Source organism: Sinohyriopsis cumingii, chromosome 16 (genome assembly GCF_028554795.1).
Source record: "Sinohyriopsis cumingii isolate HCF-2022 chromosome 16, ASM2855479v2, whole genome shotgun sequence".
Classification (NCBI taxonomy): domain Eukaryota; kingdom Metazoa; phylum Mollusca; class Bivalvia; order Unionida; family Unionidae; genus Sinohyriopsis; species Sinohyriopsis cumingii.
The window spans coordinates 38451238-38465083 of NC_142976.1; the positions used below are offsets into that span (position 1 = coordinate 38451238).

General features: G+C 33.8%; 1 protein-coding gene across 6 annotated transcripts in view; it reads right to left on the reverse strand.

The window, feature by feature from the left end:
* LOC149780242 (dynamin-1-like) overlaps positions 1-13846 on the reverse strand; it is a 129506-nt gene that overhangs the window by 74467 nt on the left and 41193 nt on the right. For 5 of the 6 annotated variants that reach the window (XR_016415034.1, XM_089937015.1, XM_089937013.1 and 2 more), the window contains exons 9-10: positions 5864-6002; positions 1733-1890 (exon numbers count right to left, since the gene is read on the reverse strand). Coding sequence is in view for 5 of the 6 variants with exons in the window: in XM_089937015.1 (XP_089793141.1) it covers positions 1733-1890; positions 5864-6002 (297 nt within the window). In the remaining variant the exon portion in view is untranslated. Of the gene's footprint in view, positions 1-1732; positions 1891-5517; positions 5657-5863; positions 6003-13846 lie in introns of all 6 variants that reach the window. The other variant, XM_089937014.1, reaches the window with a different exon arrangement.

Consider the following 13846-nt stretch of genomic DNA (forward strand, 5'->3'; position numbering starts at 1 on the left):
TCGAAATTAGTGGTAGTCCGTTAGCCCGAGGCTAGCAGATTTCCTGTCAGACTAGTAACTTTCACAATGTTAATAGTCTGATGGGCTAGTAAGTTTCGGTTATCAATAGTCAGCATTTGTTTACGCCATTCCCTAATAAAGACTTGACTTAGCAGATGTTCTGTAGAATCAAAGCAGTGGCCATTGTAAACACAGTCATAAAATATTAGCATGAGAAGATGAAGTCAATTTCTGCCTCGGAAAGGTGCGTTTCTATAACAAGAATCCATCTGATTTTGTGCATTTCACTTAAAAGCGCAAATTATGGTCCTGTCATTAACAACGGAAGTTTGGTAAGTGATCCTAATTAATCTAATAATGAATTAAATGAAAAAATGACATGGTATCACACTTTATTCACTCGACCACAGTAATAAACTACAAAGCGGTATACCACACAAAAGAACATGGCAAAAACTATTCAAAGAAATTAGTTCGCACATGTTTTGTTTAAGGTTCTTTTTTTTTGCTCGCTACCCAAACGCTCCAACAGTCACAAACAGGAAACTACATATTTTACATTTCCATCGAAATAATTATAAGAATTAGATCAATTTATTACGATCATGTTATTGACACATCCTTTCCATACAACTACTTTTTCTATGATGATAAGAATAGTTTTTATATTTTTCCCTTACAAGAATGAACAAATAATTGAATACACGTGGAGATATCCAAGCAGAATGCCGTACATTTGTTGGGAATTAAAATCTCTGAGCATGGGCATCTAGGATTTGAAAATTTTCCGTCTTATCATTAATTTCAACAATACATTGAGGTTCGATTAATTAGGAACAATTACCAAACTTACAACTTATGATACCGTAATTGGAGCTGTTAAATACAATGTGCCGAATGTCAGATGGCTTCGTTTGATGGGAACACATCTTTTCCAAGCTGAAACTAACACTATCTTCTGATGCTAATATTTTATAACAGTGTTTACAATAGCCACTGCTTTGATCATGCAGAACATCCGCTGAAGTTAAGACTTTGTTAGGGAGAGGCCATTTAATTGTGGGAGGGGGCAAAGATACGTGTTTTGAAATGTGTTTCTTGCTCTGACTTTCTTATATAATGGACACTGTGCCATTCCTTTTCTTGCTTTAAATAATTTGCATCAGCTATACTATAACATCTCATATTTCAAAACAAGGCACAATTCCCTCCATATAAGACAGGCAAAATGTGGTATTTGATAGGTGTTCAGCCACTGGAAAAAAAGCAAAAGTTGAATGAGAATGATGAGGAATAATTCTTATGATAGGGAAAAGCGTAATGGAAAATTTCAGAAGAAATGGACAGGGAATGGCTGAATTATGACGAGGAAAGGAACGTTATGCGGTGTAACTGGTGTACGCAATTTGCAAAAACAAACACACAGAAAACATCCAGTTTTGTTGCGGGTTGTTTGAACAAGTCAATAAACATAGACACAATATATAATATTACATGTTTGGGGGGTTTCCACCTACTTGACCAACTCCTGCAATCAGACATTACTCTCTGAACTGGTCATCATTTTCATGTTGCATAACAGAACTATTCAATTATAGATACAATCTTTTACACCAGCCATTATAGAGGAAAATGTTAAATTGAAGTACAATTCATTTTCAATCTGGAATTTTGGTTCTGTATAAACCGCCAACATGAACTCATCATATATGTATTATAGTCAGATACTTACTTTGCAAAGCCAATGAAGTCTTCATGCTGAGTATTCATATATGAGAGCTGAATGTCAACCAACAACATCAACTGATCTTTTGTGGCTTGTTCTCGCTCTCGTATTCTTGTGCTTACGATTTTGTCAGTCTCCTCACGAAGCCGGGGATATCTTGCCATCTGTGAGTTATAATAGAAACTGTTCTTTGACAATGTGGTTTTCTAAATCTTTATTGGCCAGTCTGCATGAAAGAATCTAAATTATGGAATAATTTTGAAAAAAAACAACCATAGGTAAAATACCCATGAAGATCCTAACTGAAGGATCACCAAAGCGGAGATAGATCTGACAACTCATTAACACAAAAAAACATGTAATATTTCAACTTATGGCAAAACCTTCCATTAAGACTATAATGATTTCTCAATATATTATGAAAATTTTAAGAAAATTGTACAAGACACTTTGAAGTTATGACCATTTAAATTTGTATATGTTATACAGTTACAATTATCAATGTGTATAAGCTGCTATGACAAGCCCGAGAAAAGCCTGCAGCCTGGCGATCATTATGCAATACAGATTTCCAGCAATAGCAGTGCTCAATGGCCATCATTAGTAAAACAATGTGTCAACAATTCACCGAGATGTTAGCATAGTTAGCAATAAATCAATTGAATAAGTCAAAGCAAGAACTTTAACCACAATTTCCACATTTTTTATGTCAAACATTAAACCTAACTTAGCATATGCCTAGGTAAAAGGGCATAAGCTCAAAAATTATTTATAAATGTTATTTAATTTCACTTTTAAATTCTACCTCTAAAAAACAACACTTTTTAAACAAGACTCAAGTTGTGGTCCTTCTAATGTCCTTTATATACTGGTTTCATTGTATTTACTGGATTTAAATTTTGTGGAGGATCAGTGAAAAATAGACCAAAAATTCTTCTAACCGACTATTTTACTTTGTGTATATTACTAGTAGTATTACTCGTAGAGTGTCAGTGCAAAAATCGTACATATTGTTCTCTCCAATTTCTTTTATTGTTCTAACAACTTTTTTTATTTTGTATACATTACTAGTAGTTATTTAAATTTTCATGAGGCTCAAAGAGGGTCAGTCTAAAAATACATAAAAAAGCTGTTCTCACCATAATGTCCACTACACACAATGAAACTTGTCAACTTGCTCCTTTTCATCTTTATTTGTTTTATTTTTTAATACAACTACAGATTTGTTCCTATTGTCAGCTCAGACTCATTATTTATCTGTATAAATTCTACTTCATAGATGACACATAAAGACAACAACAAACTATAATTTTCATAACGATACAAAAACAAGTGCCCTTTTAGTTCTGCACTTAACTACACCCCTAGTCCCCACCACCCCTTCTATAAAATATTTCTTGATGAAACACTGTTAGCATTCACATAGGAGTTCAAAAGTTGCTGGATAGGTATGTGGTCTATCAGATGTGGATAACTTGTATTCAAATCTGATACAATGGACTGATAGACGAGGGATTCAATTTGCTACTGGGCTACAAAGGACAGTCAATATGATTGAATTCATTAGGTAAAAGCTGTCTGAAGTCCAGAATTTTTACTAGGTGGATCATCTACCATTGAATCTAGACCACAGCCCATAATGATAGATCATAATAAAGAATGATGGTGGACAGCTTGTTGGTCTAATGTGAAAATGTAATATACTATACAGCTAAATTGTTCCATCATTTTAACATAATAATTACAAATTGTGTCACAGTAAAGTTATCCAGTTTTGAACAAGAACATTTGTATCTTCAGCTAACACTACATATAATAAACTTCTTCACAAATACAATATTGATTAATATTAACCACTGAAGGAAAGCTTCCTCAAACAATAAGCACTTTCTGGGAATCAAACTTGGTCAGCTGTGCCTGAGGGAAAAATTGCATGTTTTTGAGAGTAAGCAAGCAGTGCAACTAAGGCAGTATGTAGGTCTTAATTTTATAATAGGCTGACCTACCAGAGGGTTTGGAGAATGTATATACAAATCATATTAAAAGGAATAAACTTTTTAAGGAGACTTTGGATTCCTGAATAAGGATCAAAGAAATTTGAAGGAGATTTTTTTTTTATCAATCATCAGATGATAACAAAAATTTCAAAGTTCTATGAAATTGTAAATTTTAAAGTGCTTCTTAATATGTGAAAAGTGAATTCTTAACTAGAACATGCAACAATTTAAAAATAATTGATGTGCCTTCAGAGACATGCATATTCCACACTTCTGGCATTTCACAAATCTCGCAAAGTTTTTGATAAAATTGTCAAGCAGTGTAAAAGAAAAAGTGATGACAGATTGAATCTATCAAACACCCCCAGTTTGGGTAAATGACAAGAAACTGTCTCAAAAAAAGGGCCTGGGGTAATCAAAAAACATTCTTGCTCATCCACTCTAGTTTTCAAAGCTTAAATAAAATTATCCAAACAGTGTAGAAGTTTAAAAAGTGATGAGATGAATTCACAAAAAAGCACCATTTTCCATAATTTTCCCAAAAAGTAAGCCTGAGGAAATTAGTAAAACCTTACATTATATTTACACCAACCACATATCAAGGCAATAATAGTTTCAAACAATTCCGAGAAACAGTGTTGTCAAAGAAGTAATGACAAAATTAGTTTTCAAAATGTACCCCCATTTTTGACAAATTTTTTTCAAAGAAATTTCCACAAACCTGAGTTAGAATAAAAAGTTGAACTTATTGCATATCTATATGAACATCATATCTAGCCTACAAAGCCGCAATAATAATTCTCCAAACAGTGCTGGACATGGGATGAAAAACTGCGTTTTTATTTTTTAAAAAGATTTTTTAAAACCATTTTCGACAAATTTCTGTAAAATTGGGCCAGAAGAAAAAAAGGATACAATGAACCACATGTCTGGCCTACAAAGTTTTATTAAAATCTTCAAAGTGGTCTGAAGAAGAAGCAACAAAAAGCTTTGTCACAGATAAATGGACAGACAATAAGACAGATGGAAAACTGTAATTATGCACAAGGGTAACAACAATATTCCCACTCTTCACAGAAGTGCAGGAATAAAAAGCAAAATAAGTTTCATTAAACAAACTGTTAACAAATGTATCATTTTTAATTTAAAATATGAAAGATATAATGGAATTAAAAAAATTTATTATCAATGAATTCTCTATAATGTCTTTACAAGGTGCTTTAATTAAAATTTTTGTCCAACAATACAACACATATCAGAACAACATATTATCTAAAATTCCAATACAATACTCAACAGTCTTGCTATCAAAGATAAACAACCTAAACACTAATACCACATTTGAGGCTGAAATGATGAATTTATCTCATGTGACAGTAATGTCTAGTAAAAGTTTAATAAAATGATGAATTTATCTCATGTGACAGTAATGTCTAGTAAAAGTGTAATAAAAATGAAGTTCTGTATTTATGCAATTTTGCACACAATAACTGTCAAGTTCAAGCAACAATAATCCCAATTTCTATAATGTATCTTATTTTGATAAAAGTGAAGCAGATAGCTTAATATGTTGTAAATTTTCAAGTGTTACATCCTGAAAGCCAAGAGGGTGAGAGTAGATTATTTCTAAACATTCTTGTGAACTGTGCTTTAATGGCATGCATTATAGTAGGATGGAAATTGCTGTTATTACATGACAAATATTTGCAAGGTAACTGAAGGTTGCCAGGTAACAAGGTTGCTAGGTTACTCCAAGGTTGATTACAGATATACAGAAACTGAGACCAGTACTACCTTCTCTGAGCACTTCTGTACTATATTTGTCAATTCTGTGATTACCAAACTGACACATGTCAATGATGGAGTTCTCAATTTGTCAATCTGACGTTTTACAATGGTTTCAAAAGCCATGTCTGGAGTGAAAAGTCCAGTTCTGAAAATGGACAAAAACATTTCACATATAAGAATTAGAGCCTCAGAATCATGCAGAGAAAAAGTGACTATTTAGCCACTATGCTAGTACATTTCAAGGATGACATCTGTCATGATGTCACTTTGTCCTGACCTTGTGACATGAAGAAGAGTTTTCATTTGAGACACAGATCTGAAAATAAACTAGATCTTAGATGATGACCATTACCTTATCACTACACTTCCTGACGACGTTTGTCAATTCAGTGGTAACCATGTCAACACATTTTAATGATGGCTCCCTCAATTTATCAATCTGTTTCTTAACAGTGGCTTCAAAAGCCATATCGGGTGTGAATAAACCTGACCTGTAAGAAAATACATTGAAATAAACTGTAATATCATCACAGAAACACGTAAATGTAAACTATTTCCCACACAGATAACCACTACTATCCCATTTGATATACTTCAGTTTTGTAACTTATCAACAAAGGCATTCTGAAAATGACAAACATCAACAAAGAATTATTACCTTGTAAACCATACAGAGTAAGTTCTCCAGAAAATGGTAAAGCTCTATAACTAATTTGTGTTAGTAATACCATTTTTAACTCAACATACTTGTTAAAGCTTAAAATAAAGAGACGTTTATAATTCATTCAGGTCCTCTCTTTCATAAGACATCCCAGTCTTGAGTAAAACTTCACCAAATTCTGCATGTGCATTACAGTTGTCCCCATCCTGATTGCCCCCATCCCAACCCCACCTTGCCCCCAACCTGCAACCACCTGCTTTATATGGCCAGGGTCCCTTGGCATCAATGAGTTTGTGTTTCTAAGATGGTCACCAATCTAATGGTACATATGGCCAGCATATGCAAATGAACCTCTCTATGATGGGCACCAATCTAATGGTACATTTGGCCAGCATATGCAGATGTACCTTTCTATGATGGTCACCAATCTAATGGTACCTGTGGCCAGTATATTAATGCAAACATACCACTCTATGATAGTCACCAATCTAATGGTACCTGTAGCCAGCATAATAATGCAAATGTACCTCTCTATGATGGTCACCAAGCTAATGGTACCTGTGTCCAGTATATTAATGCAAACATACCACTCTGATAGTCCCTAATCTAATGGTACTGTGACCAGCATAATAATGCAAATGTACCTCTCTATGATAGTCACCAATCTAATGGTACTTGTGGCCAGTATAATAATCCAAATGTACATCTCTGTGATGATCACCATTCTAATGGTACCTGTGGCCAGTATATTAATGCAAAAATTATCAAATTTGCCCCTCAAGAAGTAGTCGCATAATGTATAGAAATCTCACAAATATTTGCAGGTATTTTAATTAACCCCATGGCATTTGTTCTGAAATACCGATAAGGTACCTATTTTTAATCCAAACAAAGAGGTATGTATGTAATCTGATTATCCTTTCTGCAATGTGTTCCTTCAATGTTTGGTTTTATAATTTTGTCAATTAATGGCTATTATTACTGCTGATAATTGTCAATCTGATAAAAGCTAACTGCCAAAAAGCACTGCATTGTTCAGTTCATGTCTGCATGACATCCTTTCACCATTTGTTAGCTGTAGTGCTTTCTCTCTAATACTTCATGATATGTATTTGAAAGATACAGACTAAAAACAGTAGATCACATGAAAAGCTCAGTTCCTTTGTAAACAATGAGCATTTTGTTTAAAACTACAGGCTGCATGCAGTAATAAGTTCCTGCAGTAAGTGCAAACAATATCATAAAATTTCTCAGTTTCAAAGAAATGTGAAAATGATTTGACTAAACAAAAAGACAGTCCATTCATCACTGCTGAGAAATTTGATGTTCGAAAGATTCAAATAAACATCGTTGGTTATACATTTTAAAACAGTAGGAAAATGGAATTCATGGACAATTATAGTTACATGAAGATGTTTGTACCCGATTTTATTGACACGGTAGTTTTGCACATAACTAATGATTAATAATAATAATAATAATAATAATAATAATAATAATGATAATGCTTTATTTATAGAGGGTGACTCATTAGTCAAGGACTATTCTCCCTTGAGGCCCTCTTAAGGAGAGTATAACAATGCACATTATATGAAGGATAATTAGTATTTATTTAACATGTTTAGTATTAAAATACTAAATTCCATTATCTATTAGAAACACATACATGCTCATGACATCTTTTCTTAAATACTCTAATATTTTCAGCAGATTTTACATGTAGTGGAAGCTTATTCCACAGAACTGTACCAGAGTATTGAAAACTCTTTCTAAATTGCTCTGTTCTTGGTTTTGGTACTAGAAGGTTTCCATGTGATATTGATCTCAACTGTTAAATAATTAATAATCATTATTTTACACAATATTAATTAAAATTTTATCACAATGATTCCACAATATGCCTGTGATTTTTAAATGAAAATATTAAATATTCAAAAATTATTAATTACATCATTCATACTTTATACATAATTATTATTCACATCTGCGTTATCCCGCACTGGAATCACACCCCTTTTATTAGGGCACTTTCCCACTTCTTAATGGGTTACCACAAAAGAGGGGGACCACATTGTACTTGAAAACCATAGTAAATACATCAAACCCACATCTTGAATAAATTGATTTTTGTGGACATGTATATACCAGCATGTGTAGAGTTTAAAAGCACTTCTGGGATCCATGGTAGCTCAGTTGTTTGAGACTCATAATCCTGGTGTCATGGGTGCAATACTCACCCAGGGAAGCCTGGTTCAGCCTCGGGAAAGGCATTTAGATCTCTTTTCCTTAGCTTGATATAGCCAACATTGTGTTGTAATTGCCATTAAAATTAGCAAAAAAATGAATTTACAGCACATTAGCACAATCCAGGTTAAATAGTGATAAGCAAAAGTTTTGCTGATCAAATTGAAAGAATTGTTAAAATCTTTAGGAAGATAAATCCTTTAAGAGTATATTAGACATATACTCCTATATGAGTGTGTGTGTGATTTGGATTCTTAACTTAGCTTTAACAATTTTTCAGTCATATTGCTATGATGTCTGCATTGTGGCAGTTTATAGTGATGTCTATCACTGGGGCATCATGCTGCAGACATGTAGCATGATGTCCCACCTAAGTCACATTATCTGAGACACCAGGCTGACCAGTCCTAACACTAACCTCTTAATGCTGAGCGCCAAGTGAGGCAGCTATTAGTACCATTTTTGTAAGTCTTTGGTATGACTCAGCCAGGGATCGAACCCATGACCTCCCTCATCCAAGACAGAAGCTCTAACCACTAGGCCACTGGAGCGGTTACTCTTATATGAAGATCAGAGAAAAAATATAATGATCTTTAAGAAGTATGCAAAAAAGACAACAACTAAAAAGTTAAAATCTTTAAATTACAGGTCACAGTTTGTTATATAAAATGCATTAAGATATTTAAACAATTTCCCAAGTGCTACATCACCAAAAAGCTTCCGTTTCACACAGTGGAAGTCATTAATAAGTATGTCTTCCCCTTCCTCTGAGCCCCACTGGCAAGATCTGGAGCCTGATCAACATTCACCCTTCAAGAAGTAAGTATCGGTCACAGATGTGTCATATATGCAAGTGACACAATACAACCTGTACTATATGAGGGATGCCAATCTCCAAGCATGGGTCTGATGTACCACAATTTGTGGATTATCATTCTTACATATTTTGCCAAGCGGACAGAACATGCCAATCAATATAATATTTAAAGTCACTATATGGAATCTTCCATTCATAAATGGTGACTTCAACTAGTTTTTGTTCAACTTGGGGCATTTTAATGGATTTTCAGGAATTTTACAAAATCTGATTTCTAAACAATATTTGCATATAGTTCAATGATTTTTAGTATGACTATAATCTCTACAGTAAAATAAAGGCTGTATTCGTTTATTGGATAAAGAAGGTATTATGGGATGCTGCACTGCAGCTACAACCTTGTCCCTATCGTTTAAACTGTCTGTATACAGGGACGTTTAGTCAAATTTGGAGGCTTTTATTGTCTTTGATTCATTCCAACATGTGAAAGAACTGGTAGAGTAAGAGCTGTGGAATTTTCAAATATCCTTTTTCAAGAATCTTTATAGCTATGGTGTTGGTTTGGGAATGGAAATGTTTGCAGTACATTAGAACATGTCTTGAAAGACCACCCTTCTGCAAACAAAAAAATGATCTCGCAGAGAGGTGATTTCTCAAGGCAGGCCATAACACTATATAATCAATAAATCAGTGCATGTAGAACCTGATCTCTCAAGACAGACTTTCTTGTATTGGCAATATAGTAAAACCTGTCAAAAGCAGCCAGCGTGGGAAAATGCAAAACTGGCTTTTGTACAGAGGTGACATCTGTACACAGGTCAAAATTGTTTCTGAGCAAATACTATGCACATGTTTATTATTATTATTATTATTATTATTATTATTATTATTATTATACATTCAACAAATCATTAAAATACACATTTGTTCTCCCCAAATGTATGTTCCAAACAAGATTACTGTAACATGTTCAATTTAATCCAAATTTAAATTACACCATCACTGATTAAAAATAATCTATGCTCTTTGTTTTGTGCACCAAGACAAAATGCTAATTTCACTACTGATTTACAGCTTGCATACAACTAAAACAGATGACTGATTCTTTGGTCTAGCCTGTATAAATCAGGCCTGGTATCAGCTGTTCATGCTTCAAAAGCATCACCTAGATTAGCCAGCCACTCAACTCACACAGATCAAAAGAAAGATGCTTATATGAGAGGCCACTGATAAATGACTTAATTTGTGAGCCATAAATCTTACAGATTTTTGCCAGAAGAGCGAAGAAAAGTTTGTAGCATTCTGACTCCATAGCCTGTTTCAAACATCAGATTCACATACTGAACCACTTCATTCAATCTTACACTGCACCTGATTATCTCATTACCAATAACCGAAAGAGCTACCTATGATGACCAGTTGCAGGGATGCCAGTTGGTACCTGGCATCAGAATTCAAATTATGCAAGCAAGAAAGCATTTTGCCAGTTACAATTCTGATCATGCTAGCTGAAAAAAACAAACTAGAAGTTTCTCACTAGCGACATTTTGCAAGAGTATTTCAATTTTTATTTCAAGATATGAAATATGATAGTGATATTAAAAATAGGCCAATTTTGGCTAGTTGAAAATATGTGGTTTTACATGATCATATGATTAGTCTCTGAATATGCTCAAAATGTCTTTGGTACATGTCAAGTCTGACACGAGTGTTGTTTCAGTTTCAGTGCTGTTTCAGTTTGGGACTAAATTGTAAGAAAGCAAATTATTCTAGTAAATTATGTTTCTCCAAGATCACTTACCAGATCATATTAACATCAGGAATTTAAGTCTGCTACTTCAAAAAATAGCCCTGATAAAAGATGACAATTCATCTTTTCTGTCTAGGCTGGAGACTCTTCTTCATCAATGCTGACAGACACTTTAACTGCACAATCATGCATGGTGGTAGGACATTCCAAAGCTGGCAATACCAGGTATATCTCTTTCATGGCAGCCCTAAAATTAATCTCCTCACTCTCCATGATCAAATCAGAAAAGGGTTGTTGCAAAGGAGGATTTTCATACTTATGGTCTGAAGCCATGTTCATGATCTGCTTCCATTTCAGATAAACCATTCCACACTTCCTCAATTTAAAAAAATTCACAAAATTCAAAATGAAATGCAGAAAAGCTGATTAGGAATGAAAATCAATCCAAATAAATCCAAAATCCTGTATAAATGATTCAAATTTAACAAGATTTGATTTGGATTGATGGTAAGTATCTCCTACTATGTTGCTGTCCTGAAGTGAGGCTTAAACACTGGGGACACCTAGTGCTGGCAAAGAGAGATAATGGACAAGAGTTGTCTATATGAAACAGAGAGAAAATATGAATTTCATCTTTTAGTAGGGCTGGATTCAAGCAGTAATGCTTATATTCCTAATGCTAATGTGATTGCTGACATCAAAAGAACTTATGAGAAAAAATTATCATCCAACAATAACTTTCATTTGTCATGTGTAGAGCTGCATACTAATGGTGAATTTTGTTCAAATGTGAACCAGATCAAATGCACACAATTCTCCCAAGCACCTTCTTTTGAACCTGCAAAGGGATTTCAACAAGTGATAAATAAAATCCAGTAAAAAAAAAAAAAAATGAAAGTCTTTGGCAGAAATCCATAAAGGGACTACTTTACTAGATTGGGCCTTATTTCATTCAAGCTGCCAGTAAGATATTTAGTTTTGGATGGTTCAAAGTACTACACTATTGCCAGAGCAAATATCGCAAAACATGAATACATGGATGATATCAAATTGTGTTATAGTATTAAAGCTAGAGAAAATAGTGGACTAACAATGCTACAATGCATTCGTGTTTCTCAACAGTTTTTAAAAAATAACTCATCATAAACTTCTCAACGGTTTTTAAAAAATAACTCATCATAAATATTTAAGTCCAAAACAAATATGCAATTACTGCTTGGTTACATGATCTGTTGCTCTCACATAAACAAATATGCAACTATTGCTTGGTTACAATATATGTTGATCACCCATAAACAAATATGCAATTACTGATTGGTTACATGGTCTGTTGCTCTCCCATAAACAAATATACAATTATTGCTTGGTTACAACATATGTTGATCTCCCATAATGCCATAAAGAAATATACAATTACTGCTTGGTTACATGGTCTGTTGCTCTCTCATAAACAAATATACAATTACTGCTTGGTTACATGATCTGTTACTCTCCCATAAACAAATATGCAATTATTGCTTGGTTACAATATATGTTGATCTCCCATAAAGCCATGAAGAAATATACAATTACTGCTTGGTTAATTGGTCTGTTGCTCTCCCATAAATAAATATACAATTATTGCTTGGTTACACGGACTGTTCCTGCCTCAAAAGTGGAATAATACTGGTAGTAAATAAAACCAGGTCAATAAGAAACTCATCACAAAGACAAAGACAAAGACTGGTTTTTTACCAACTCTGTATCACTTCATTTTCTGTAAGTGAGAAACCCTGTCCATAATTCACTTAATAATGACAGAACCCATTGAAGGTTTTTCTTATAACATTTTTTATACAGGCAACTTTATAAAACCTTTATGCTTTCAATGTTAATTTACATAATTAAACGCTCACAAAACTTCTATCTTGTCCTAAGCACTTCGTGACACAACAGCTCTCACTTCCTCCTTTTGACATATTTCATCAAAAACAACTTACAGGTGATTAACAGCTGATGAGAACACAGTCCTTCTGTCAGGTATTGATAAAAAATGTCCCACTCATTTAGTGTGAAAATATGCTGTCCAGCAATCTAGAGCAAGTTGAAAATATTTCTGGGCAAGTAAAATTTTCTGTTACTTATCCTGAATTGTAAAAAAGAATGGAAAAGCTGGATTGTAGACAATGTTTATAAAAATCTTGATTCCTGGATATTTATAATCAAAACATGTGCACCTAGAAATGTGTCCATAAACCACAAATGTTCACACTGATACAGTACAATTCTAGTGTCTAGATTAATGATCCAATTCACAGAGGGGTCCTAACTCCATACATCTTCCCCATAAGATAGTAAAAATCAAAGCTGACCTAGGTTTTCATACCAAACTTTATTTCAATCCATGATGTCTTTCAAAAGTTACTGAATAGAAATTAAACTGATAATCAAAGTTCTAGATCAAACTGGGGCCATTACTCAATAAACTATTGCCAGGAAACAGTGTGAACAGAACCTGACCTTGGTTTAGCTGATATTAAACCTCATACAAAATTTGATTTTGATTCATGAACTGATTCAAAAGTTATAAAACTGAAATGAAACTGATGGACAAAGTTCAATGCAAACAGGGCAGAAAATGATGAAAATAAACATGACCTATGCCTTCTTAATGTAAAGCCACATGAAAAAATGGATTTCAATCTTTAAATTCCTTCAAAAGTTATTTAATAGAAACCAAACTTATTTTGGGACACAATGTGTCATGAATGTATATGGGCAACACTACATGCCCCTTAGGCCCTGATTGGCCGAGTGGTCTAAAGCGCTCTCCGTTACGGATCACTGCCATCTCACCTCTGTCTGCGTGGGTTCGAGTCTAGGA